Source organism: Phoxinus phoxinus, assembly GCF_949152265.1.
Source record: "Phoxinus phoxinus genome assembly, chromosome: 18".
Classification (NCBI taxonomy): Eukaryota; Metazoa; Chordata; class Actinopteri; order Cypriniformes; family Leuciscidae; genus Phoxinus; species Phoxinus phoxinus.
In genome coordinates, this window is record NC_136893.1 from 26,761,475 (window position 1) to 26,789,113 (window position 27,639).

Below are 27,639 nucleotides of genomic sequence, written 5' to 3' on the forward strand. Positions count from 1 at the left end.
ATGTTATCATATTCACCAAAGTGGTCACAACTCCAGTTTTTTTTTTTTTAAAGGTTATAATTAAAAGGTGAAACTACTACTTGGGATATTTGTTTATTTAGTGTAATGTTAAGTCTGTCAAAAGATTAATCGCGATTAATCGCATCCAAAATAAAAGTTTGTGTTTACATAATAGGCCTATATGTGTGTGTACCGTGTATAATTATTTATATATATAAAAACACACACACAATCATGTAGCCTATATATTTAAGAAAAATTGGTTATATTTATGTATAAAATATTTATATATGATATAAATTATATAAATGTATATACAGTATATAAATGCAATTATTCCTTAAATATATATATGAATGTGTGTGTATTTATTAGGGCTGTCAAAAGATTAATCATGATTAATCACATCCAAAATAAAAGTTTGTGTTTCGTGTGTACTGTGTATTATATATTTATAAATACACACACAATCATGTATATATTTAAGAAAAATTGGTTATATTTATATATAAAATATTTATATATCATATAAATTATATAAATGTATATACAGTATACATTGTATACCAAAATAAAAGTTTGTGTTTACATAATATATGTGTGTATACTGTGTAGAATTATTATGTATTTATACATAATAATTCTACACAGTATACACATATTATCTAAACACAAACTTTTATTTTGAATGTGATTAATCACGATTAATCTTTTGACAGCCCTAGTATTTACATGAAGCTGAAATGCAAAATTAAGATGTATTTAAATTCAGCGAAGTGGACACTACTCAAAAAAAAAAGAAATAGAAAAAATGTCGTATCTTTTAACGAGTTCGTGGAGCGGAACCTGCGTCTTTCTGGCGAGCGTTCACTTCCGGTCAGCCACAGACCCGCCCCTCCGGTCACTCGTGCTTTGGGCCGGTGGTTTCTCTGCGTCGATGTTTCTGTGATCCGAGCCGCTCCTGCGTTACTGAGAGCGCAGCACAGCGCTCAACTTACGTGCACAGCCGCCTCGAGAGCGCGCCGCTAGCGTCCGTTAGCATCGACCTGTTTACTGCAGTAAAACCACTCCTGATGGACTGACAACGGTGAGATTTTACCTCCTCATTGCCTCATAGAAACATTAGTACGATATTATCACGTTAGTGTGTGCAGTGCACGGAGAAAACAGCCTTATATTAGTGTGATAGCGACTCTGTGTTTGTGTAGCTAAGGCATTAGCCTGAGTGAGGTAAACTCACTATAATACTGCAGGTGTTCGGTACGGTGTTATTGTTAGGATTGCACGCAGCAGATAATGAGCTTTAAAGTCGTTATAATGTCGTGTTGTTTTGTCTTGTGCTTAAGCGAAGATGTGGTTTGCCTTTGTTTTGAAATTGCTAATGCTAATGCTAGAGAAATAAACCCAAATTAAGCTCTTGAGTGAAGTCATCACTAATTGCGAGGATAATGATGTTCTTGGTGTTGTGTAATGGATGTGTATCGGTTGCAGTGTGGTCAGTTTGCAGTGAAACTCCTCTCTGTGTTTCTATAGGCACCTCACACCAATATCTGACATCTCATTAGAAGTGTCACAGGAGTTATCATAAAGTATCAGTGTTTGTTTGTTTCACTGTGTGCTCTTTGACTGGCTCATATGTTTTATTATTCGGTAAAGAAACGTTGTGTGTATATCGAAGTATCATAGTATTACAATTTGATAATACCATTCCTATACCATGGTATCTCCTCAGTAGTTTTATAAGGCTGGGGATTGTTGTAGTACACATTAATTAAACTGGGTTTCTTCATAATATGTTTAGTCACTGTCTCCTGTTGTCTTGCTTTATTGCGTATTATATGAAGTTATTTTAGCATTTACTGTTTAGGAGCAAATGCCATGAACAGCATTGCTTAATTTGATAAATACATCAAAATTGAAATTAGGGAATGCACGATATATCGGCCACCATATCGGTATCGGACGATGTATGTTAATTTTTAACGTTATCGATATCGGCCCGACATGAAAATGTTGCCGATATTTAAAGGCGATAAATAATGTTTTATTTCCTTCAGCGGAGACACTTCAGATGCGCACTGTTCAACATGATGGGTTTGAATTGATTGATATATGATTGGAAAAATACAGGTAATGCAACATGTCTGTCATATGGGTGACATGACATTATGAGAACATTATAATTGTGTGCTTGGGACATGGATTTTAATGGTGAGACTTTTGTTTTTGTAATCATGTAATTTATATCAAATTATATAAAAATTAGGGCTGCATAACGATTAATCGCAACTAATCGTTTGCAGAATTAAAGTTTTTGTTTACATCATGTGTGTGTGTACTGTGTAAAATAATTATGTATTTATAAATTCACACACATGCATGTTTATATTTAAAAAATATTTACATGTTTTTATACATTTTTATATTTAAGTATAATTTATATTATATATCATTATAAATACTTAATGTATAAATATATTTTTTTCTTAAAATTATACATGCATGTTTGTGTATTTATATATACATATTTTTTATACACAGTACACACACATGTATGATGTAAACAAAAACTTTTATTCTGCAAACGATTAGTTGCGATTAATCGTTATGCAGCCCTAATAAACATTTGGATTTAGATTTATCGGCCCATATATCGGTTATCGGTTTTCAAATATAAAGGATTATCGGTTATCGTATCGGCCAAAGTTTTCATATCGGTGCATGATCCCTAATTGCCATTCATGCATACAAAATATTAAATTTTTTCCACGATTAGCATTAGCATGATTTTTTTAACTATCCTGATATCATAATGGAGAAAAAGTGTCATGTAGAATCAAATGTTGTCATTCATAATCATTTATTATTATTTCTTAGAAACTTAAAGGTACAATATGTAGAATTTTTTAAACATGTTAAACATGTTTTATAATCCAACAGTGTACGAAACTGTGCGTTTGTATGAAACGAGAGAGCGTGTTCACAATACTGGATAGCATGATTAAATAACTACACACAAAATATTTTTTATATTTTATTAGCTCACCAAATGCTAAACTTCCACGAAGAAAAAACGTTCCTAGCAAGCGTATAGCGCTGCTGACTTCAGTGACCCGGATGAGCCTGCGTTTCTGTTTTCAGCGGCTGTTATCTGGGAATAACATACCGCTGGATGGCTCGATTGACCAATCAGAATCAAGTATTCCACAGAGCCGTGTAATAAGAACAATTTAAAATAACTTTCCTATTTGAATATCTAGTAAAATGTAATTTATTCCTGTGATCAAAGCTGTATTTTCAGCATCATTACTCCAGTCCTCAGTGTCACATGATCCTTCAGAAATCAGTATAATATGATGATCTGATGCTCAAGAAACATTTGATTATTATCAATGTTGAAAACAGTTGTGCTGCTTAAAGTGCCCCTATTATGCAATTTTAAAGGTTCCTAATTTTTGGTTTTGGTTTCTCCTACAACAGGTTTACATGCATCAAATATCAAATAACACTTTCATTTTCTCATAAATCATAATATACATTGCACATCACCACATTTTTCAATGATTCTCAAACGACTCAATGGATGAATCAGTCTCTCTAAATCCCTCCTTTTCGAGAGCCTGCTCTGCTCTGATTGGTCAGCCGGCCCTGTCTGTTGACTGGTCAACTCTGCTCTGACGTCCATATCAATCCGTGCGCGAGCCCGAAGATGAAACATTGGAAGAACTAGATATTCAACCCGAACAGGACGTTTCTCAGTGATGCGCTACTCAGTTTGAGGTACATTATGAGATGTTGCAGCTGTAATTCCTCAGCATCAGCATTAACAAGAGTATGTCCATCATCGAACCCATATTTCTAATTTATTGCGTTGCACATGTGGGAACTGTGCATTAAATGTCTCAATAACAGCGCATAGCCGAACACAAACTGATGTGTGAATGACTGATGTAAGAAACACTTGTAAAACAAATCTTGTTCCATCCTTTATCTTTACTCAAAGTAGTGAGAACGACAGACAATCTGCATTAATAGACACAGTTTCAGGTAATAGTGGCCCACAGCTGATTAGCAGAAGTATTTTCAGTAACTTACACACAATATAAAACACAAAACTAAGTATTTTGAATACCGGTAGAAATTATATACATCATTAATTAATCATACTTGCAGGGTGTGATTCTGAGGAGCAAGTTGGTCCAGATAAACTGGGCACTGACCCATCGTTCACGAGCAAGCGTTGGGCGAATCCCTGGTTGAACTCAGAGATTTGAGAAGCAGTCGTCATTAAAATGACGTGTTGAGGGCTGGTCAACGCACAATGCAAATGTCTAGTGACGTGGAACCGTAACGCAGTGGGATTCGAATTACGGATTAGTTTCTTTTGGGAGACAATTACTTTATTTGTTGTGCACTTTTGACTTTACACCTTTGCAGAACATTTACATTCACAAACAGCTAGGCCTATATTACGGCATGAAAGGGAGTATTCGAAAAACCAGGCACTTTAGTTTAAATATTTTCTCATATTTTGGTGGAAACAGTGATACAATTCTTTTTGGGATTTTTTTAATGAATGGGAAGCTCAAAACAACAGCATTTACACTTGATAGAATCTTAGAACCGTAGTGTATTCAAGGTCTGAGGAAAGTATATTATTTCTCTTTATTGGATGGTGACCAACCTTGTTGTTTCTCTCTCAGCAGTGTCTCAGTCTCCAGAGGCCACACAGCTCTTTTGGTGAAGGGCTATGGCGCACCAGCACGGCTCGTCTGAGCTCTCCCAGGAGGCTCGAGGCGTCTCGCTCGCGGATCACGACTCCGGGGTGGAAGATGGAGACGACGGCTCCCACAGCCCCACCACAAACTCCACTATCTATGTTGCTTTCACCGGGAACATGAATGATGAGGACTTCCAGGAGAAGCTGGACACCATCTTAAACGGGATGCCTGATATGCTCTTACTAGGTCAAGATTTGGCTTGAAACTTTGATTAATATTCTTGTTCATGAGAACGATGCATTTGGAACTACTGGAAAATTGGTAACCCTTTACAATAAGGTTCATTAGTTAACATGAACTAAGAATGAAGTGCGCTTCTACAGCATTTATTAATCTTAGGTAATATTAATTTCAACATTTACTAACACATTATTTAAATCAAAGGTTGTATTTGTTAACATTAGTTTGCACTGTGAACTAACATGTACAAACAATGAACAACTGGATTTTTAATAACTAACATTAACAAAGATTAATAAATACTGTAACAAATGTAGTGATCATTGTTAGGTCGTGTTAGTTAATACATTTACTAATGTTAACTAATGAACCTTATTGTAAAGTATTACCGGAAATTTTTATTTTTTAGAGGTTATACATTTGATTTAAATGCTGTTTGTTTAAAAAAAATGTATGAAGATTCATGCTGTCTTTGCTCAGTGTTTAGTATGTGCAGTTTATTACTCTTTTGGTTCCTTTTCATGAAATGGCAGGTGCAGTTTTATTTATTGTATTGTTGTATTACAAAGCAAACAGACATAGACTAAAAGACCCAAACTCCAGTTTTGTTTTCATGGGGTAATTGTGCTTTTTTTCCCCCATATCCGTTGGCTTAAATCTCTCCTGTCCTCCACTCTGTGTCTCATGAAGGTACGAAGAAGCTGGAGCCCGAGCGCGTGGAGCCGTGGAACAGTGTGCGGGTCACGTTCAACATCCCCAGAGAGGCGGCCGAGCGACTGCGCCTCCTGGCTCAAAACAATCAGCAGCAGCTGCGCGACCTGGGCATCCTCTCTGTGCAGATTGAAGGTACATACAAGGGTCAGGACAGTGTGTTTCCTAGCGAGCTGGTTGCCTCCTTTGACCTTATTGGCGCTTTGTATATTTGTAATAGAGGGAATGCATTGACGTCACTGTCCCGCCGGATCACGCCCCCTCAGCCGGACTGAGTGGCAATAGATCTGCTGCGAGACTGGATTTAATAGGGGAAAACGCGAGTAAAACAAACTATATATAATAAATCTTATATATAGTGTTAGGGGTGGGCGATATGGCAAAAATATCATATCACGATTTTTTTCAGGAAAATCACGATTCACGATTTTATCACGATTCCTTTTCATGTTGGTTTTACTATTTTGCAAGTGACTGAGCATCACAGCCAAACTAATGTTGCTATTTTAAAAACAAAGCCTTAGGTAACAAAATATAAAATAAAAAAGAATGGCAGACATTTAGGCCAAAGTGGCGAAGATAAAAAATATTTGTAATTTTCTTTGTTATTAAAAATTAAGAACAAAGATACACATACACAACTTCTGTTGAAAATAAAAGTTATTTGGAGGAATGTGGGTAACCAAACAGTCAGTGGCGGAGCCAGGATTTTTTCATGGGGGTGGCCAGGCAAGGGCCAGCAACCAGTCTAGGGTGGCACAGAAATTTTTATTATTTTAATTTCAAAATGAGTTTAACTATAAGCATTGGACTGTTTTAGTGCCTACACTACTGAATACAGTTAATTTATACTTATACTTGTAATTGAGATAGTAGTGAATTAGGAATCATGGAATACTGAGTGAATTTTTATCTTTTTTTATTATTATTATTCACCACCTCAGGCATATTAATAAAGGGGCACATACTAAGTTCAACTTGCTCAGTTAGCTTGCTTCTGGTTCTCAAAACCCCCAATAGCTTGTTCTACATTGTTGCACCTTCATGAATGAGACATGCAGATAACTACTGTAGCTCAAAGATTAATCAACCTTCAGTGAATTTTATATAATCATTGAATTCTTCAACCAACCAGTTTGTCAAAAAAAAAAAAAGTTGCAACTGAAAAAGTTAACACTGCATATTAGTTGTCAAAATAAATATTGCAACAGTTCTATCATAGGCTACCTAAATTAAAAAGGGAAAAAAATGTCTCTTTTGAATCCCCATGTGCAAGAATGTGAACAAGGCGGAAGTCAACAGCACATAAATGCCAGAATGTAAAATTAGTTATTTTATGGGTTTAAAAATGATCCATTTTTGTCCTCTTTACAAATTAACGCCAGCTAGTACAAATGCACAGTGCTTATATTTATTTGTAGGCTACATTTAAAAATGACATCAGTTTGTGCCTTATATTGTGATCTCACATAGCAGATTATTTTAGTCAGAGTTGTAACGAATACATGATGCATGCATGCAGTTTTGACACAGCTTTAATCGCCTTTTTGATTATTTCACGAGTCAATTGACGTCAAAACACGCCGCATTTGCGCACCGTATTTGCACAGTACAACGTCTGACAGGACAGTAAAGTTAGTTTTACTGACATTTGGCCTGACAAAATCTCATCTTACCGAAGATAGCCAACTGATGTAGGACAACGCGCGCCGCTTTTCTCAGCATCTGACAGAAGTGTCACCAGCTTTCACACACATCTTTCAAAGTGGCATCAGAAAAGGTTTACGCTTGTTGTTTCTTTGACTGCACACTAGCGACGGTCTTGCAACCCACCAGTTGAGAAACATTGACTATTTACTATGCGTATATCACTGTCTGTTGTTCGGCTGAAGCTCGTTCGGCACCTGCACATTTCCGCACTCGTTTGACTTGCGCTGGCGCTGAGGTGCAGTTGGAGTGCGCGTCTCACTTTTTTTTTTTTGTGTGGTCTTAAAGAGTACGGTTCTGCGTTAAAAAAACGTAATTCTTGACGATAAAAAAAGAGACAGAAACAGCAGTTGTGAGAGGGGTGGCCAAAGGGGTGGCCAAGCTTAGGCAAAGGGTGGCCACGGCCACCCCTGGCCACCCCCTAGATCCGCCCCTGCAAACAGTTGATGTACCCCAGTGACTTCCATAATAGTTTTTTCCTACTATGGTAGTCAATGGGGACCAGCAACCACCCGGTTAGCCACACTCCTCAAAATATCTTCTTTTGTGTTCAGCACAAGAAAGAAATTAATACAGGTTTGGAACAACATTAGAGAGTGAGTAAATAATGACAGAATTTTTATTTTTGGGTAACTATCCCTTTAAGGACAAGCGGCAGCATGTTTACTATTAGGGCTACTGTCACTTTAAGATCTGCGCGCAACGAGTCTGTATGCATTTGACAAGCATATTTTTTCTCAATTTTTTCTATTGTTCTTTCACTTTAGACATAACCAACTTTGTTTATGTAAACCTTGTGTGTATTTGACAGTATTAGCGCAATAAGACTTGAAAGATAACTTAGCCCAGTATCTCTGTTAGACAGGCTTTAGTGCATGCGCGCGTCGGGGGTTTGCTCTCAGAAAAGCGCCCGTTAGAACAGCGCATCAGCAGCGAATGACATGTTTAACCGGCAAGGCTTTAAAGCACATGCAAATATTAAATTTTTATGAACTACAGTGTCCCGTTCCTCTGCATTTCATGTGAATATACGTCGCGCTGTACAGTATGTTGAGACGGAGGCGCCAGAAATGCAAACTGATAAAATGCACGATCCTACGATATTTCTTCAAAAGCAGATCGTGGAGACATTTTAATCGTCCACGATCAAAAATCGTAATATCGCACACCCCTATATAGTGTTCCTTAAAACTTACCAAGGGATCCATGGAAATGCAGCCAGGAGTCTTACTTGGAGACCTTGCGGCCACAGCTCTGAACGGCCACGTCGACAATGGTGGAGGTGGAGAACATGGCCTTTCGAACTCAATATCTCGAGACTCCGCCGGGATCCGGTCTAAGCTCCGGCGGAGGTGGAAGTTGAAGATCTCTCTGACAGGGGACTCGGCCAAACGTTCCCAACAGACCCTCACAGTACGTTTGGGTCTGCCGAGTCTGTCCAGCTTCCTCCCCTACCAGCGGATCCAACTCACCACCAGGTGGTGATCAGTTGACAGCTCCCTCTCTTCACCCGGGTGTCCAAGACATACAGCCGCAGGTCAGATGAAACGACCACAAAGTCGATCATCGATCTCCGGCCTAGGGTGTCCTGGTGCCACGTGCACTGATGGACACCCTTATGTTTGAACATGGTGTTCGTTATGGACAAACTGTAACTAGCACAGAAGTCCAAAAACAGAACACAGCTCGGGTTCAGGACAGGGCCGCCGTTCCTCCAGGTGTCATTGTCGCTGCCCACGAGAGCGTTAAAGTCCCCCAGTATAATGACGGAGTCCCCAGTCGGAGTACTTTCCAGGACCCCTCCCATAGACCCCAAGAGGGCCAGGTACTCTGCACTGCCGCTCGGCACACACGACAGTGAGAGACCTATCCCCAACCCGAAGGCGCAGGGAAGCGACCCTCTCTTTCCAACACATGGTGGCTGAGCTGGGGGGCTATAAGCAAACCCACACCAGCCCGCCGCCTCTCACCATGGGCAACTCCAGAGTGGTGAAGAGTACATCCTCTCTTAAGGAGTGTGGTTCCAGAGCCCAAGCCGTGCGTGGAGATGATCCCGACTATCTCTAGTCGGTACCTCTCAACCTCACGCACAATCTCAGGCTCTTTCCCCGCCAGCGAGGTGACGTTCCTAGAACTAGTTTCCGTGTCCAGAGATTGGGTTGTCGAGACCCCCCGCATTCGACTGCCGCCCGATCCACTTTGCACCCGCCCCTTATGGTCCCTCCTGCAAGTGGTGAACCCATGGGAGGGCGCCCCACGTTGCTCCTTCGGGCTGACCCCGGCAGGGCCCCATGGGGTAAGGCCCGGTCACCAGTCGCTCGCATACGAGCCCCAACTCCTGGGTAGGGCCCCGGCTGCGCCATGCCGGGCGGCGTCATGTCCTTGTTTTAACTTCTCGCATAAAGGGTTTATGAACCGCTCTTAGTCTGACCCGTCACCTAGGACCTGTTTGCCTTGGGAGACCCTACCAGGGGCATATAGCCCCGGACAACAAAGCTCCTAGGGTCGTACGGGTACTCAAACCCCTCCACCACGTTAAGGTGGCAGTTCAAGGAGGGCGTCACACGCATTATTACATCATTATGACGTCTACATATAAGTGTGATTTTAGCCTTTGTTCTACAATCAGCAAATGTGTTGATTCGTCTGATGTGTTCATACAGGTGAAGGTGCTATCAACGTTGCAGTTGGACAGATCCGAAATCAAGAAGTAAGGGTTAATGGACCCCTCGGTGCACCCGGTCAGATGAGAATGGATGTTGGCTTCCCCATGCAGCAGGGCCAGGGTAATTATGCACAAGTGCTTATCTTAAAACAGTGTACTTCAGTCCTGCTCCCAGAGTTTAGCTCAAGCCCTAATCAAACATGCCTGAACAAACTAATCAAGGTCTTCAGGATGACTTAAATTTTATTAGGCACATGTATGCTGAAGAAATGCTTGTTTTTCAGCTGGAATGCGGATGAATAACCCTTCGGTGTCCATGATGCCCCCTGGGGCTAATATGGCACCACAGGGAATGGTACCCAATAGTGGTGGACAGATGCAACAAAGAGCACCAAGACCACCTTCACAGACAGGTAATGCTTTAAACGTCCAAAAGACATTTGTTAATTCAGTGATACTCCTGTTTTTATGCTCCACACTGCCCTACTGCGACTGACCTGATCAGGGCTGGTTCTCCTACAGTGTGCATCCTCAACTTAAACTAGTAATAGCATATTATTAGGCAAACATCCCAGTGCGTATATGGGTTTGTTTTTTGGAGAGCGTCAAAGGATTCTATTTACAACGTTTATTTTTGCAGTGTTGAGCAATGTAGCGAGTCACAGACATATCTGTTGTTTCTTGAGACACAGTGGCCAATCCAAGGTTTTAGTTAGTCAGAATACAGCAAACTTAGCATAAATGGCACCAAAATGCGCCTTTACTAGTTCTTGTTTTTAATATTTATAATACATGATATAGTTAAGCAATATCACATTAGAAAGACTGCTGATTTTGCTAAATATCAGCACGATAATGATTAATAATAAAAAAAATGCTTCAAACAAAGTCACAGCTGAGCCGCTGTTCATCTCCGAGCAAAAGCGGTGTTTCGTTGAATAATTAATCTGAATGAATGAATCGAGTGAGTCAATGTTTCAATGACCCATTCAAATATCGCACTGTAAAGGGAAGGGTAATTTCTGAATTTGCTGTAATTTAATTTGTAATATAAATTTTCAAGCTGAATTTAAGTTTTAGGACATGCGTCAATTAACTTTGGAGGTTTTTGCTTCACATGATCTTTGTCACTCATTTTATATTGAAATCAGGCATACTGAAGAAATTAAAGCATCTGTGAAGTTTAATTTTTGTGTCTCCTAATTAAATGATGATAATAATTTAAACCACACTTAACTGAAGTGTAAAGTGCAACTGTTGATTTACAGGAGAGTAGGCACTCCTCCTCTGTTAACAGATCACCTAAGACGGATATTAATCATATTTTTTGTGGGTAAAAGGGTTGCTATGCAAAGCAACAAATATGTTAATAGCAGGGATGTTCTCATTTTACCTTTAAAAATCGGTCACTTTCTTTTTCAGACACAATGGATCCCATGCTGTCAGGCCTGGCCTTACAGCAACAGCAACTCCAGCATCCTCAAGTGGGACATGTTCCACTCGGCAACTTAGGCCCACAGGGACATCACCTACAAGCCATGCAAGCAAATCGACAGTTAAATCCAGCAGCCCTACAGCAACTTCAACAACAACAGCAACAACAACAACAACAACAACAACAACAACAACAACAGCAGCAGCAGCACCAACAACAGCAGCAGGTTCAGCTGGCTCAACTAAGTGGTGCACGTGGTCCTTTCAACCCCTCTAACCAGATGCCTGTACCTCCTGGCTGGAACCAGTTGCCCTCTGGTGTTCTCCAACCACCACCTGTCCAGGGTCCCATGGGACCAGGTTGGAGGAAAGCCCCCCCACAGCCACAAATGGGGCAGCGTCCACCCTCTTTGGCATCGGTTCAGACGCCCAATCATCCACCCCCACCATATCCATTTGGAAGCCAGCAGGCTGGACAGGTTTTCAATACAATGACACCACTTCAGTTGCAGCAGCAGCAGCAGCAACAACAACAGCAGCAGCAGCAGACAGGGGTAAACCAGTTTGCCACCCCTCAGCCCAAAGGCCCTCAGGGAGCACCAGGTGTAGTCGTCTCAAGAGCACCTCCTCCTCTGCCCCCTTCCTCTGCCACGCAAGGCAATCTTGCAGCTAAGTCCCCTGGGTCTTCCTCATCTCCTTTCCAACAGGGCTCACCTGGAACTCCTCCAATGATGGGACAGGGACAGGGGCAACTTGGTCCACGTCCCACAACCCCCCAGGGGTTCCCACAAGGTGTTGGTTCTCCAGGGAGAGCGGTGATGGGACAGCCAGGAAACATACAACCAGGCTTTATGGGCATTCCTCAACATGGACAGGTTTCGCAAGGTGGTATGGGAGGTATGTTTTAGCTGATTAATGCTAAAGTTATATTATATTCAATTTTACTTTGAAATTTAAGCCCTGGAAAACTCTTGAAAACAGCCGTATTTACGAAGAGGTACTTGAAAATGTACTTGAAAATAGGGGTGTGCGATATCACGATTTTTGATATCGAGGATTTTTCCTAATACTCGATTTTTGATCTGCTTTTGAAGAAATATCGTAATATCGTGCCGCAGTGCATTCTATCAGTTGCAGTTCTGGCACCTCTGTCTCAAACGTACTGTACAACGCGACGTACATGCACATCAGACGTTAATGCAGAGGTACGGGACACTGCAATTCACTAAGGTTCATTATTCGCATGTGCTTTAAAGCCTTGCCGGTTAAACATTTCATTCGCGTGCTGATGCACTGTTCTATCGTGCGCTTTTCGGAGTGCGTTCATGCAAAGCTCACAGAAATTAACAGCCTGTCAAACAGCGCCTGGTTACTGGACTAGGTTATCTTTAGACTCATTGCACTAATACTGTCAAATGCACACAATATTTACAAAAACAGAGTTGGATATGTCTAAAGTGAAAGCAAACATTCGAGAGAAAATCTGGTGCATGTTTTATATGCGTGTATATTAGATGCGTCGCGTGCCGGTCTTAAAGCAACAGTAGCCTATAGTAAACATGCTGCCACTTGTCCTTAAAGGGATAGTTCACCAAAATGTTTTAATTCTGTCATTATTTACTCACTCTAATGTTGTTCCAAATCTGTATTAATTTCTTTCTGTGCTGAACAAAAAAAAAAGATATTTTGATGAATGTGGGTAGCCAAACAGTTGCCTGTCCATTGACTTCCATGGGAGAAAAAACTATATATTGGTTACCCACATTTTTCAAAATAATTTTTATTTTCAACAGAAGAAAAAAACGTATTCGGGTTTAAAACAACTTGAGAGGGTAAATTATGACATTTTTTGGGGGGAACTATCAATTTAATGTTAATAAAACAACAAAACACAAAGAGAAAATCACTCACTGACTGAGAACTAATAGTTGCTTTAATAAGAATCAATGTATAATTTATACAGTCTATGTAGTGTTTTAATTTAATAGTTGTTCATTTATTTACTTTCTTCAATGCTACTGCTAAATACACCTACTGTATCTGAAAAAATAAAGCACTGTTTATTTTATTTGTATATTAAGTTGTGTAATGTGTATCTTTGTTCTTATTTTTTTAATAACAAAGAAAATTGTGACAAAGATCTTTATCTTCGCCACTTTGACCTAAATGTCAGACAATCTTTTTTATTTTAAATTTTGTTACCTAAGGCTTTGTTTTTAAAATAAGACCATTAGTTTGGCTATAATGCTTAGTCACTTGCAAAATAGTAAAACCAACTTAAAGTATATAAAAAAAAAAAAAAAAAAAATCGTGATGGTCCTGAAACAATCGTGATATTATATTTTTGCCATATAGCCCACCCCTGCTTGAAAACGTATTTAAATACATTATATATGAAATATATATATATTTATATATTGTATAAATATACTGTATAATTATATACGTCATTTTTTCCGAAAAAACACAAATGCAAAATTAACACTGCATCCCGTGTGATAAACCCCCACCAGACATTTTCTCAATATGAAGTACGCCATTATAAACTTTGTATTTAATATATATTATTAAATACGTTGTAAGTGGTATTTTGGATACCTTATTTCTGTAATTTGAGTTAAAAAAAAATACTAAAGATTTATAAGTTATAAGATTTATACGTTTTATAAGTGCGATCTCTATTTGTAGTCGTTGAAAACCAAAAAAGTAGTGCTGAAGAAGTCCTTGAAAGTCCTGCAATTTCATTTTACAATATCTGTACGACCCTGTATATTGTTATTTATTTGGCTGCCTGTATTTGAATGTATATATAACTTTTGCAGGTATGCCCAAACGAATGCCAATGGGGTTCCCAAATGCTCCTGTTAATCATAACTTTGCACAAGGACAGGTTACTACCACTGGAGCAGGTAGTACACCCCAATTACAAAATAATCCGAGCGTGGCAAACACTGGTAAGATGTGCACATGTAAAGTGGATTGTTTTATTTAGCTTTTGCTCTTTTGAAATTTGAAGATATGTCTATTTTCTATCTATACAACCTTAATTAGTTTTTAACATTTTTAAAATCTTTCCATAGGTGTCCAGTCTTCAGCCTCAGGGCCAAACCACATGCAGTCAAATCCCCTTCAAGGAGCTGTAATGACGCACCACACTGGCATGCCAGCACAACCCCCAGGCACCACTTCAGGGGGAAGTATGGGGCAACCTCAGCAAGGGCTTCAGACTCAAATGATGGGTGTACCACAGACCCAACATCAAACACAGGCAGTAGTTTCCTCACAAAGTCAACTTGTACAAAGCCAAACAGGGGGCCAGACTGTCCTGTCCAGGCCTGTGAATCCAGGGCAACGTGGAATGACTCCTCCCAAGCAAATGATGCCACCACAGGGTCAAGGGATCATGCAGAACCAAAACCAACACAGTGGAGGACCGGGACACCAGGCATTATTGCTTCAGCAGCAGCAGCAGCAACAACAGCAGCAACAACAACAACAGCAAAATGCTATGATGGAGCACATTGTAGCTAGTCAGATACAGAGACCAAAAGGTCAGCCTGGGGTAATGCCAGGCCAGATGATGAGAGGTCCTTCACCCAATATTCAAGGTAATCTGCCACAGTTTCAATCTCAGATGGGTCAGCAACAGATGACTCCGCAACAGCATCAGCAGCAACAACAACAATTGGCTCATTTGCAGCAACAGCAGCAACAATTACAGCAACAGCAGCTACAGCAACAACAGTTACAACAGCAGCAACTACAACTGCAGCACCAACACCAACAGCCACAACAGGCACAAATGCAACAGCAACAGCTACAGCAGCAACAGCAGCAGCTACAGCAGCAACCCCATCAGCAAATGGTACAACAACAGTCTCAACAAATTCCAATTAATGGCAACCCCAACCAAGCATTAGGTATTCATGGACCTCAAATGCGACTTCCAGGAAATCACCATTTAGTACAGCAGCAGCTTCAGCAAAAGCAACAGCAGGTGATGCTGCAGCAGCAACAACAGGCGGGTCAGCAACACCAACATCAGCTTGGAGACACCAGTGGAAATCCTGATATCGGCCAACAGATGGTTCCAGACCTGCAGAATCAGCAACAACAGCAGGCGATGTTGGGTTCTCAACATTTACAGGTTGGCAATGGCCATTTCCCTGGTCATGGCATGCCCTTCAATCCTCAGTTTGCTGGTCAGATGCAAATAGGAGGCCCATGTGGGCAAGCAGGTGGATTTCCAGTAAACAAGGATGTGACGCTAACCAGTCCCTTGTTAGTAAATCTTCTCCAAAGTGATATTTCTGCCAGCCAGTTTGGTCCTGGTGGGAAGCAAGGAGCAGGTGGGGTTGCTGCTAACCAGGCTAAGCCTAAGAAGAAAAAACCTCCTCGCAAGAAAAAACCAAAAGTAGGAGAAGGACAACAGTCTGCTGATGGTCTGTGGTAAGGGCTTTTTATTCTTTGATTTTTACACTGGAGCAGGGTAAATTACACTGTTGCAAATAACTACAAAGTGATCTATCTCTGTCTTAGTGGTCTGGATTCAGTGCCTCATGGTATGGATGAAGTAGAGATGCAAGGGCTGGGTAGTGATCAAGGGGCCGGCCTTGACTCTAACTCCAAACTCTCTGAATTTACAAATCGACCAGGTAAATAATCAAATCTCTCTTGTTTGATGATTGATTGTTTTTACATAACTAGGGATGCACCAATATCAGTATTGGTATCAGGCCCGATACTGTTATTGTTCAATCAATGCTCTTGATTGCTGATCGTTCACCCAGCAAACATGTAATTTTGAAAAAAAAAAAATTGTATATGTAAGTAAAACATGAACTGCTTTGAGATTTATATATAACCAGTGGTTCCCTATATCATTACAGGACGTTTGCAAGTCAAGAAGTTTCATGAAATCAAGCATATGAAGCGCGCGCCCAGAAAACCAGCTTCTTAGTGTTTGCTGCTGTCTCAGACGATGCGCGAATACTGAATTGAATTCTCTTTCACGTCTTGCGCTTGTACTGACGAATTCACAAAAAAAATTATGTGGCGAGTATCCCAGTAAACAGTCGGTTATATCTCAAGTGAATGTAGACAGTATATTCACATGGGATGCGTTCATTCGGTCTTAAAGGGACAGCAGCCTAAAAATAAAAGGACAAAGAAATCACTCACTGCTCTTAATTTAATAACTTTTATAAAGATCCACCTATATTTCATTGATACAGTAATGAATATGCAGTGTTTTCACAATTTTTGTACCTGAAAAATCTTCGTTCTTTTGTATTTATTTGTGGTATTTGTAATTTGATCATTTTTTAAAATTACTGACTGAACTTGTCTTTAATAATTTTTTACATTTACGTTAATTAGGCTAGTAATTTTGCAGTAGTATCAAAATTGGAATAGAGTTGTGATATTTCACTGATGTCTTAAACATTTAAAACACTGACCCAATCCTCAGCGCTGAGCCTTCTGGAGCAGCTCAAAATATGTGCTGTGCTATTAAATGAAAAGTAAATATGATAGAGTAATAGAATGAACAGTTAAAGTAACAGAAGCTCATACAATACATTGTAGCAGGCTTAATTAAGCATGAAAATAACTAAAATATATATTTGCTGAACAAATTAAGCCAACTAATATGATTAATATTATTTTGGTTTCTCTACCCAATTCATTTAAAATTTACAAAGGCAGTGAAAATACAGTTATCGGTGCTCTGTATCGGCTAGTACCAAAAATGAAAGTATCGGACTCGTTCTGAAGGTGATATTGGTGTATCCCTATACATAACACTTTTTATTTACTTACATTTTATTTTTAGGTCAGCCTGGTCAGTCTGGAGATCAAAGGGTATTGCAGCAAATGCCAATGCAGTTCATGCCCCCACAACAGCAGCAACAGATGCAGCAAATGCAACAGCAGCAGCAGTTACAACAACAGCAGCAGCAACAAATGCAGCAGCAACAGATGCAACAGCAACAGATGCAACAACAGCATCAACAAATTCAGCAGCAGCAAATGCAACAGCAGCAAATGCAAATGCAGAGTATGCAGGGTCCTCAAGGTCAAGCTGGAACATCACAAGGACCCCATCATGTCCAGACCCAGATTCATTCACAACAGTCAATGCAGATGCAACAACAACAACAACAGCCGCCTCAACACCTCCAACAACAACTGCAGCCACAACAGCAACAGACACAGCAGCAACAACATCAGCAGCAGCAACAACAACAAATGATGATGCTGCTTAAAATGCAACAAGAAGCTAAGAATCGAATGCCACTACAGCAAGGTGGGCACATGCCAAAGGGTTTGGTCAATCCCAATGATCCATCTCAGAGAATGCCTGTATCGCAGCCGGGCAACATCCCTGTAATGATTGATCTTCAAGGGCATGGAGGTGTTCCACCTTCTCCTGATAAAGCCAGAGGCATGCCACTGATGGTGAATCCATCTCTCACTGGAGCAGCGAGGAGGACACCCCTTTCAGAGGTTGGACAACCAACACCACCAGAGGAATCTCCTGGAAACCATAGCTTGCAGGACCGGGGACCTCTTGAAATTGGTCAACAGTCAGGAAATGGAAATCAACCAATGATTCCCAGTCAAGGTCCTAATACTCATTTAATGAAATCTGTGCCTTTATCAGTGCCCCACCAGCCAGGAGCAAGTCCCCAACAGCAGTCTCAGCAAGTGGCAGCAATGGCTAGCTCACATAATATTCACTTTCCCAGTGCTCCTCCAACTTCCCAAAGTTCCCGCCCTAAAACCCCTAACCGAGCCAGTCCCCGACCATATCACCACCCTTTAACTCCAACCAACCGTCCACCTAGTACTGAACCCTCAGAAATAAATCTGTCCCCCGAGAGACTGAATGCCTCTATTGCTGGTCTTTTCCCTCCAAAAATTAACATTCCTCTGCCACCGCGGCAGCCAAACCTTAATCGAGGCTTTGATCAGCAAGGTCTTAACCCAACCACCCTTAAAGCAATTGGTCAGGCTCCACCAAGCTTAGCAACTATTCCTGTCAACAATAATACCAGTGGCAACAACAATGGCCCACAGTCTTATCCGTCAGGTGGTGGCATAGTAAACTCTGGAGGAAAACAAGACAAACAGACTGGTGTTGGACAAGCTAAAAGGGCTAGTCCCAGTAATAGTCGACGATCCAGCCCTGCTTCAAATAAAAAAGCTGCCACTCCAAGCCCAGGACGACAGAAGGGTGCCAAAACTTCCCTGACAGCAACTCCACATCAGCAGCAAATCATGGTTAATCCACAGAACATGATGGTTAGTCCCAACTCAGTGCTCCCAACTACCTCTGCATCTTTACAATCAGCAGGACCTGGAGAATCAACACAGAGTTTAAATTCTGTGCAAACCCAACCTGGCAATGCTGATTCAGTCAGAGATGGCCAGCCAGAGCAGCATCAGCCAGTTCAGTTAAGAGAGCAGTCTGCACCTAAAATGGCAAGCCCTCGGGTGCCGTCTCAGGAACCCAGACGGCAAGAGCCTAACAATTTGGTTGAACAGCGTGCTGAAGATAAACAACAACCTCGGGCTACACCACAACATGACCTTGGCTCTGCTGTATCACCAGCATTTAGAGATGCTCCAACATCTCTCAATCAACTATTGGACAATACAGGTTCTCAATCTTTGTCAATGAAATCTCAAAATATTCCTCAAGTGGGTGGAGACCCTGTGCAGAAATTGAGCCCTCATGCTCCCCTAGCTCAGGAGAACCAAACCAATCCTGTTGTTTCACAAAGCACAAATATTGGCACAAGTGAAACGGATCAAAAACCTAAACCTACTGCTGCAGTATCAAGTCCCAATTTTGTTCCCAGTAGCGGTGCAAACCTGCAGTCTGTCAGTGCTGTATCAAGCGTTAGTTCAAACCAAGCTGTGCTGTTAAGCCTCACTTCAATTCCCAACACTTCAGTAAGTTCGAGTCACAATCTTATACCCATCTCAAATCCATCTCAAACAGTCTTGCAAAGGCCCATCTCATCAGCACCAACTCAACAAAACCAGATCACAGTCTATGTAACCTCCAATCCCATTAGCTCTGCTACCAACACTGCTTCTGTAGTTCCTTCTGCTATTGTTTCCAAGGTACTGGCAGTTCCCAATAAAAACATAAGACCTCCAGATATTCGTCAACAAAATCCTGCGCAAACGCGTGCACAGTTCATCACAGGACCTGTGTATTCCATATTTCAAGCTACGTCTGTACCATCAAGCACTAACGTCATGTCTCAGCCTGTCACAATGGTTGGTCCCATAGTTTCTGCCAATATCCAGCTCACTCCTACCTCTGTGTCAACTACATCCCCCTCTGCACCAGCATCAACACCTATGCCGACAAGCTCACCCGCCGTCAGCATAGCTGCTACTCAGCAGAGCCGCACTGTCATTGGGCAGCTTCAAGTTCAAGTACCTTTAAGCCAGGCTTCCTCTGTTAGTGTCGTACCACCAACTCAACAGCCAAGTCCTGTTGTCTCTGATGCCAGTGTCTCGAAACCTAGTCCTGTTGGGCAGTCATCCTTACATTCTGGCATGTCCTCACCCTTTCAACAGCGTTTAGCCTCTCCACCTGCTTGCTCTAGCCCAGGAGCTACAGCTGTTTCCCGCAGAAGTCCCCTCTCACCAACAACAGTCTTAGCCAAAAGCAGTTCAGTCCAGACTGTTGTAAGCAAAAACACTGCACTCACCGTCTCCTCAAGCAGTGACAATGATAAAAAAGTGCGAACCCCTGCCACTCAGTTAGGGAAAACTGTGGATGTTGCCACAACACATGCTTCTTGTGTGGTTGCATCGGAAACTGTTTCTGCACTCCAGCCTTCTGCTCCAGTGGCTGCTCCAGCTGCTCAAATATCTCAGCAATCTGCACTTCCTCCAAAAGTGTCTTCTCCTGAAACGGTGCCCTCTCCTTCTCCAGTCCTTACTTCGACACCAACGTCTAATATGCCACCGCCAGCCTCTACCTCTGGAGTGCTTCACCTGTCCAGTCCTGTTGCTAATTCTTCGCCACCCTCTAGTTCGCCTACAGTTTCGGTTACTGCATCTGCTCCAGGACCTTCCACTACATCTTCTGGCTCCTCCACAGCAACATCCCCTCAACTCTCTGTGGAACAGCAGCCTTCTTCACTGGTGGAGACTAGTGTACCCGACTCCGCTGAAACTAAAGAAGCAAGTGTTGATGCTTCTAGCGTCTCAGGTAACTGTTTGACGGTAATACAGGTGATTTCTTTAGTTGTCTAGTCAAACTTGAATGATTTTTTAATTCTTAGTTATTCTTTATTTTATTTAACGTAAACTATACAGCTCACCCTGAAGCTGCACAAGAAGACCAAGCTTCATGTGACCAAGCTGGTAAAGACTTTTTTAAAAATATAAAATCCATTTTTACCCATGCAAATGAAAGTCAGGCAAAGGGCAGTAATATGTGAACTACCTTGAGCCCAAAGTATACTTCGGGGTTTTAAGCATACGATTAGCATATGCATACGGCTAAACGCATAGCCTTTCAAAGTACACTCCATCTGATAGTGTGTGCGAACACCATACACTGTAAAAAAAGATGGACGACGCTCCTTCACTCTATTTAATTGTAGAAAAGTGATGCCGCGAATGTCCCAATATGACCACAATACTGACATCTCGTGCTGATGTGGGGCTTGATTCTGCGCAGTAGTGAGCGGGAAGTAAAGCTGCGATATCAATGTCCCGCCCACACTCCCGCAGAAACGGTTAGGACAGTTTACCGCAGAGCAACTCATTAAGTAGGTGTGAAATAAACAGTTATGGAAATGTATAAATTGAAGTTGAAGCTCCAATCTCCTCCCAAAAATTCCCCCAAAAAGTCAGTTGGTGCCTCAGTGACTACTTTGCTCAGATAAGCTGTCAATCACACCGCTGTCAATCATGACGTCACATTCCCGTTTTTATAGCATCAATTAACTAACTACAACCAAACTTTTTTTTTTTAACTAACACCTAAACTTACATCAGCGTGATTAAAAACGACAGAAAAGTTTGCCTCACGTCCCATTAGACTACGTGGAGAGGGCGGGTTTATGACCTATACTGGAACCAACCACCTGGGGGCGATCGAGGCGCTTTGGCTTCACTTTTCAGGACTTGTGCGGTACGCTTGCCGATCCCATGCACACTAGAGGTTAAACAGACTAGTCGACTTTAATGCTCTGCCATGACGCTTTAAGCTTGATGACTAATCGCTGATCATGGCCTATAAAGGGCGCAACAGGATAAGAAATCTTTGAAGTCCACTTTTGCGCTTCGTTTGTTAAAATGACAAATAAATGCATACTCTGAGAGCGCTTCATAAGATATGTTTGATTATGCCATCTGGATGCTCAAAACTGAGTTTGTGAGCAGTCAGATCGCGCGCACACAGAATCATTCAGTAGCGCAGAAATGTATTGTAAACTCTGTTCTGTGATTTATCAATTAAATGGCTTAGAAACTGAAAGGTTCTAGCATATATTTCTTAGGAACTAAAACCCACAGTTTCACTATTAGTAGAGAGACACTGCCAGGTAGAATTAATTCACAGGCAATCGCTCTCTCACTAATGAATTCATATAAATGTAACCTTTACTCTACGTTCACACCGCCGCCGGCGAGAGCGGCAAAATTCGCTCTCGCCGCCCTGCCATCGACGCCGTGAGATTCGGGGACTCTCTGGCGCTCTGACGATGATTTTAGAATGCGTGATTTTTTTTAAACTTTATTTAAAGGAGTCGCAAAGCAAATAAGAACTGAACATAAATCAGTATCCTATTTTGTGCATACTGGCCACACGTAGGGTATAAATTAACCTAATAAAATCTTTTAAATGTGAAAGTAACAAAACACCAACAATTTCAGACACCTTTTTCCATTCGTCGTTCTTTTTATTAATGAATCACGTCGTACAATAACGGGAAACCCGCAACAGAAATAATTCACTTTTCCTCTATTTTGCTTAGGAACTAATGTGGTCGGAACCAAAGTTTACAGGATTGTGTTCTCTGGTATCCTCTCAGGCGGAGGACTTCTACATTCTGATTGGTTGCCGCCGAACCGCGTCATAGCTTATTACCATAAAGTTGACTTGATTTCAATTCTTCTCGCCGTCCAAGACGCGCTGCCCTCGCCGGAGGTCGCCGGCGGCTCTCATTGAAAATTAATGGCTTCCGGCCAATTTGACGCTCTTGCCGCCGGCGGTGTGAACGCACAGTTACAGCGCTACTTTATCTGTATCTGATTTAGAACGAGCAGAAACCTGTGAGAAATATAACGACCATAAGACAAAAGAACTGATCAAATAAGCTGTTATGTAGGAGCGCTGTTGTCGTATGCCATAGCTGTGCACAAGGCAACCTGCGTTCAAGTCTCAGCTCGAGGTTCAGGCTTGTTTCGTCATCAACGATGCATCAGCGACTAGCCAACGTCAACTCGACTTTCATCACATAAATGTCGACTTTAAAAAAGTTGTTCAACCCCTAATGCACACTAGACAGTTTCTCCTTTGTCCAGTGTCTGCGCTATTTCTCTCCGGAAGTGCATGTGTGAGTACTAATTTCCATCATGTGCACTGTATACATGCTCTAGTTAGCTCAAACAAAGACCGAAGTATACTTTAGGCTTTAGCGTATGCTAATCTAATGAAAGATTATGTAATCAAGACTGGATCCAGTCCTCGACCAAAATCATTTCTTGTACTAACGCTTTTTGCTCAGCTTGACAAACTCACAGGGATGTAGCCTGAAGTGGACATATAGAAAATACAATTCACAATCAGTGTTTAACACACAACTAATTTCAGTTCTCTCCATTTACAGGTCAAGGGGTTACTACCACTGCAGCAGAACAAGGGTAAGGCAATATGCGATTCTCGTTCGCCATCAATACGCTATAAACTTGTTCAGCATCATGTGTGAAGTCTGTCTGACCACTTGCAATGTCTTTTTTCACCTTTATTTTTCATTATTCTTTAACATGAATATGCTTTATACTTTTGTTGATTCAGTGTTTCAATCAAAGAGTAATTTTATTGGTTAATCTGAATGAGCTCACCTCATGACGCTAATAATCATGGAGTGATTCATGAAATCATTCTTTTATTTGATCTGTACTCAAAATATGGGCAAGGAGAAAGAAATGTTGTTCAGCATCAAAGCAGTTTACCGCTGTTTTTCCACTTCTATAACAGATGGGCAAAGAAAAGAAAGACGCCCGTCAACTTAGCCCCAAGGTATGTATATACCAGACCTGTAGATTCAGATTCCCTGCACGGGGCAGCGTGGCCATTTCAGTAAATATGGTCATGAACAGGACGGACGTTATCTGTGGTAGATGAGGAAAAACAGCAAGTATGAATTCCTCAGTTGTACAGGGGACAGATGTGGTAACTTTCTTCATTGAGAACAGTTGATTTCCAAACCCAAAGAAAATTAGAGTGCATACAAGTTGACTGTACGACTGCAAACTGACCGTGCTCTGTGAACGTGTCGGTTGATTTCGTAACCCCACGGCCCTTCTTCCTTCTCCAGGGATACACGAGCCACCACTGAGAAAGCAAAGGGTCCTAGTCGACGAAGCTCACGGACAGACAAGGAGCCTGAGGAGGACGCATCCGACAACGGACAGAGGAAAAGAGCTGCTAGGCCAGGGTCAGCCTCATCTAACATAGGAAAAGGTACAGGTTAGCACTCGTCAACTAAATGGAGCCATAATGGCCTATCAGCCATAAATTAGGTATCATGGTTTGTATATAGCGTACAAGTTGCATACAATATATAAAAAAATAGGGCTGTCAAACAATTAAAATATTTAATCGCATGAATGTCAGTTAACTCGCGTTAATCGCACATTTTTATCTATTCTAAATGTCTCTTGATTTCTTTTTGTCCCATTATTTTTTCTCATTTTAATGCTCTTATCAACATGGAAAAGTGGATCGGCTTGCTTTGTGCAAATGTTTTTAATTGAAAACAACATTGTCATTTACTGTTCAATTTCACACTAACATTCTCACTTGGAGCAAATAATCACTCACACAATGTAACACTGTCCATCAATAAAAGGGTGAAAGAAATACTGACGAGGTAACGTTACTGATAGTGACGAGTGGGCGTAGAAACGCATCAGCGGTGTGTGTGCTTGACCATCAAGTGGTATTTAGACTGGACGTGCTGCGGTGATAGCTCAGTTCACAACGACACACACAGATCACTTTGGTCTTGTCAATTGAACCATTTGGCAACTTTTTAAACTAAACTTTCCATTCAGAATCTTATTGGCCTCCATTTCGGCGTCTCGCGCTCATCATTCATCCACTCAAAACATAACGTTAAAGGGGTCCGCCTCGTATTTAAAATTCGAACACATTATTCTCTATGAGTGTACACACACCGGCGGCGCCATTCTGCGTTTTTATTGCTGGCCATAAACAGAAAGTGCGCGTCCGATGTGCGATACGAGTTGTCCTAGAAGCTGCGCTTCTCGTCCACTCTTTGGCCGGTTTGGTTCGCAAGCCAAACCAGTGTGTGCCTGTTGTTCTGTTTCTGGTCTAGCTAGATCCGGTGTGGTGTTGTAGTTTTAATAACGTTACTAGTTGTTGCAAAAGCATGTGAAAAAAACTACAAAGTTTGCTAGGCGTTAATCTCGCGATAAAAAAATTGAAGCCGTTAAAATGGGTTTGCGTTAATAACGCCTTTAACGGACAGCCCTAATAAAAAAATTATAAAACAACTTGGAAAGTAACTTGCCTCATTCAGTATGTGCGGCTCTATGAATATGTAAATACGCCTCCACTCACTCACTCAGCTCAGAGATCCACTGGTTGACGATCACACGTTGATCTGATTGGTTACAAGGTAGTGTGTGACGTCAGAAACACCAGCGATTACACACCGTGTTTTTGGTTCACGGCAGTTTTAAGCAGAAAATACTCAGCAATGCTGTCGACTTATGAATTTGCACATGGTTTGACTTAAAGCATATTAAAAACACCACATAGACATATAAACAACATTAAAAGCTTGATTTTCACCAAAGGGGGACTTTAAACGGTTTTATTGCACACCTTCCAGCCAATCAGAATCGAGTATATTCAGACGGACTATGGTATAAGTAACATTAGCCTCTTCATATAACATTTTATTTACTCACTCCACTTAGATCTTCAATCAACTGCTTCAAAATAGTGTATTATAGTTTAAGACACAATTCATGTAGTGTGTTCGCGGTCACATGCTCTCTTTGGTCGCGGTCATGGCTCATGATAAGATAAGCAGGCGTGTTGTGAAGAATATAGAGTATTTGATGGCTTCCAACAGCGCCGACTAGTGGTGAAGTAGTGCATGACACTCTTATATAAAAGGTTTGCAAAATATAAATATATTTTATTTTATTATTACAGCATCCGCTGTGTATCACATGACCTGTGAGCACCAATGCCTGATCGAGATGTCTAATCTCCCTTTTCTTTCCTCCCTCTTTCAAGAATCAAACACTGGAGCCAGTCCCACCCAGGCAAAACGAAGGAAGTCAAAGTAATCATGACACACAAACAAACCTGTGAATTGTACATTATTTTTTTGTTCTCTGAACTTGTTTTATCTGCTGTTTTTCCCCTTTGGTCTTGAGCAAGATAACCATGTACAGAAAGTTGTCTCTTTCTTTCTTTTTTTAAATCATGATACTGTATTTTGTCCCTGGCTACTAGATGAGATGATGTTTAGAATTGTGTATGATGTGTTTGTATGTCTTTGTTTTGGTGTGACTTTTTTATTATTATTAATATTGATAAATTCTAGATTAACCGTGTGATGCAGACTAAGAATAGAATCACGTCTGTAGTATCACAATATAATAATGTGACAGAATCAGAATTTGTACTTCCCCACCATGACTTCTAGAATGAATTAACTGTATTTCAATACTGTCCGCACCAATGTTCACACATTTAGCCCCCGGATCACATGCATTAAACTATTTTTACAAGTGTACTCCTGACTTGTTTTTGTCTCTATGCTGCTAATAGAAGCTCCCTCTCAAATTGTGATGTTTTTAATACAGAAGTACCATAAGTTTCATTTAATTTAACTAGAAATATCAGCAAACTTAAAGTAGAACAGGTTTAAAAGACTGATTAATTATCATATACCCTCATTATGTGGTTTATATGCTGAAGTCTAATCAAATAATGGTCAGAAATGGATGCAAACGTTGTGGATGATGGTTCTGATTCATTCATCACACCGGAAATGGAAGTTGAATATGCTTTGAATTTTGAAAAATGAAACCTCAAGGCTTGGCCGGGTAGCAACGGCATTTAGCCCCTAAATGGTGGATGTCAAAACATTTCTGAGAAAAAAAATAAAAAAAGTTTCTGTATTGATAAAGTAACAATTTGTTTTGACGGGGAAACACATGGACACAGGAAAAAAGTTTTTGAATTTAGTATTTTTCCATGTCATTACATTGTTGAAAGCATAAGAAACAATGAAAAAAAATTTTTTAACTAAATATATTTTATTCATATGTTATGCAATGTCCAAGACTTGGAGAATTTAAGACATATTAAATTATAAAAAGACATGTATAGGCAAAAACAATGGGATTTCTTTTCATTCACCAATCAATTTTAAGGTTTCAGGATTTTTTTAATCAAACTTTGTATGAAAGATATAACGGAATTAATTCCTTTACCGTACTATTTTATTTTATGAAATATGTGTGTAAAATTGATAAATTGGTATTTCCATTCAATCCAATGTATACACTATCTAATTTGTATATCACTGTTTTTGGGGCAATTTGTAATGAAAAAAGAAGTGTAATAATGGGAGTAATAATTGGCAACATTTTCCTAATAATATCTAATATTTTATAGGAATATTGATTTATAATTTGTCTCCCAGAATGCCTGATAAACATGATGTAAGTCCTGGTGTCTCTACAGTGGACATGTATGAAATCAATGCCCTGTTTTGTAACAGAAAGTCATATTTTGACTATAAACCCCATAACATTTCCCTGAGATGTTGGTTTATGACAAACAATTTGAAGATTTAAATGATAATCCCAAAATATTATCATATTTCCATAAGAGTGCCTCATTTGATCACT

General features: G+C 40.6%; 1 protein-coding gene across 5 annotated transcripts; it reads left to right on the forward strand.

Annotated features, from left to right (window-relative positions):
• The first annotated feature begins 850 nt into the window (after window positions 1–850).
• ncoa6 (nuclear receptor coactivator 6) lies at window positions 851–26,516 on the forward strand. 5 transcript variants are annotated; one of them, XM_079588197.1, is made up of 15 exons: window positions 851–1,087; window positions 4,704–4,967; window positions 5,652–5,807; window positions 10,043–10,165; window positions 10,329–10,457; window positions 11,467–12,375; window positions 14,301–14,432; window positions 14,559–15,927; window positions 16,018–16,133; window positions 17,312–20,716; window positions 20,824–20,871; window positions 23,346–23,379; window positions 23,717–23,758; window positions 24,057–24,202; window positions 26,012–26,515. In XM_079588197.1, the coding sequence occupies exons 2-15, from the start codon at window positions 4,751–4,753 to the stop codon at window positions 26,062–26,064; spliced, it is 6,879 nt and encodes a 2,292-aa protein (XP_079444323.1). In that variant the 5' UTR covers window positions 851–1,087; window positions 4,704–4,750; the 3' UTR covers window positions 26,065–26,515. The 5 variants fall into 5 exon arrangements, with proteins under 5 accessions (XP_079444323.1, XP_079444325.1, XP_079444326.1 ...); XM_079588198.1 differs by having other exon boundaries at window positions 971–1,087; window positions 4,707–4,967; XM_079588199.1 differs by lacking the exon at window positions 23,717–23,758.
• Window positions 26,517–27,639: the final 1,123 nt, after the last annotated feature.

Excerpts from the sequence above, each read along its gene's own strand:
- ncoa6 (XM_079588197.1), top strand. The coding sequence starts at position 4,751 with ATGGCGCACCAGCACGGCTCGTCTGAGCTCTCCCAGGAGGCTCGAGGC. Across the intron at positions 5,808-10,042 it reads CCTCTCTGTGCAGATTGAAG|GTGAAGGTGCTATCAACGTT; the intron begins GTACATACAAGG and ends GTGTTCATACAG. Across the intron at positions 23,759-24,056 it reads CCCGTCAACTTAGCCCCAAG|GGATACACGAGCCACCACTG; the intron begins GTATGTATATAC and ends TTCCTTCTCCAG.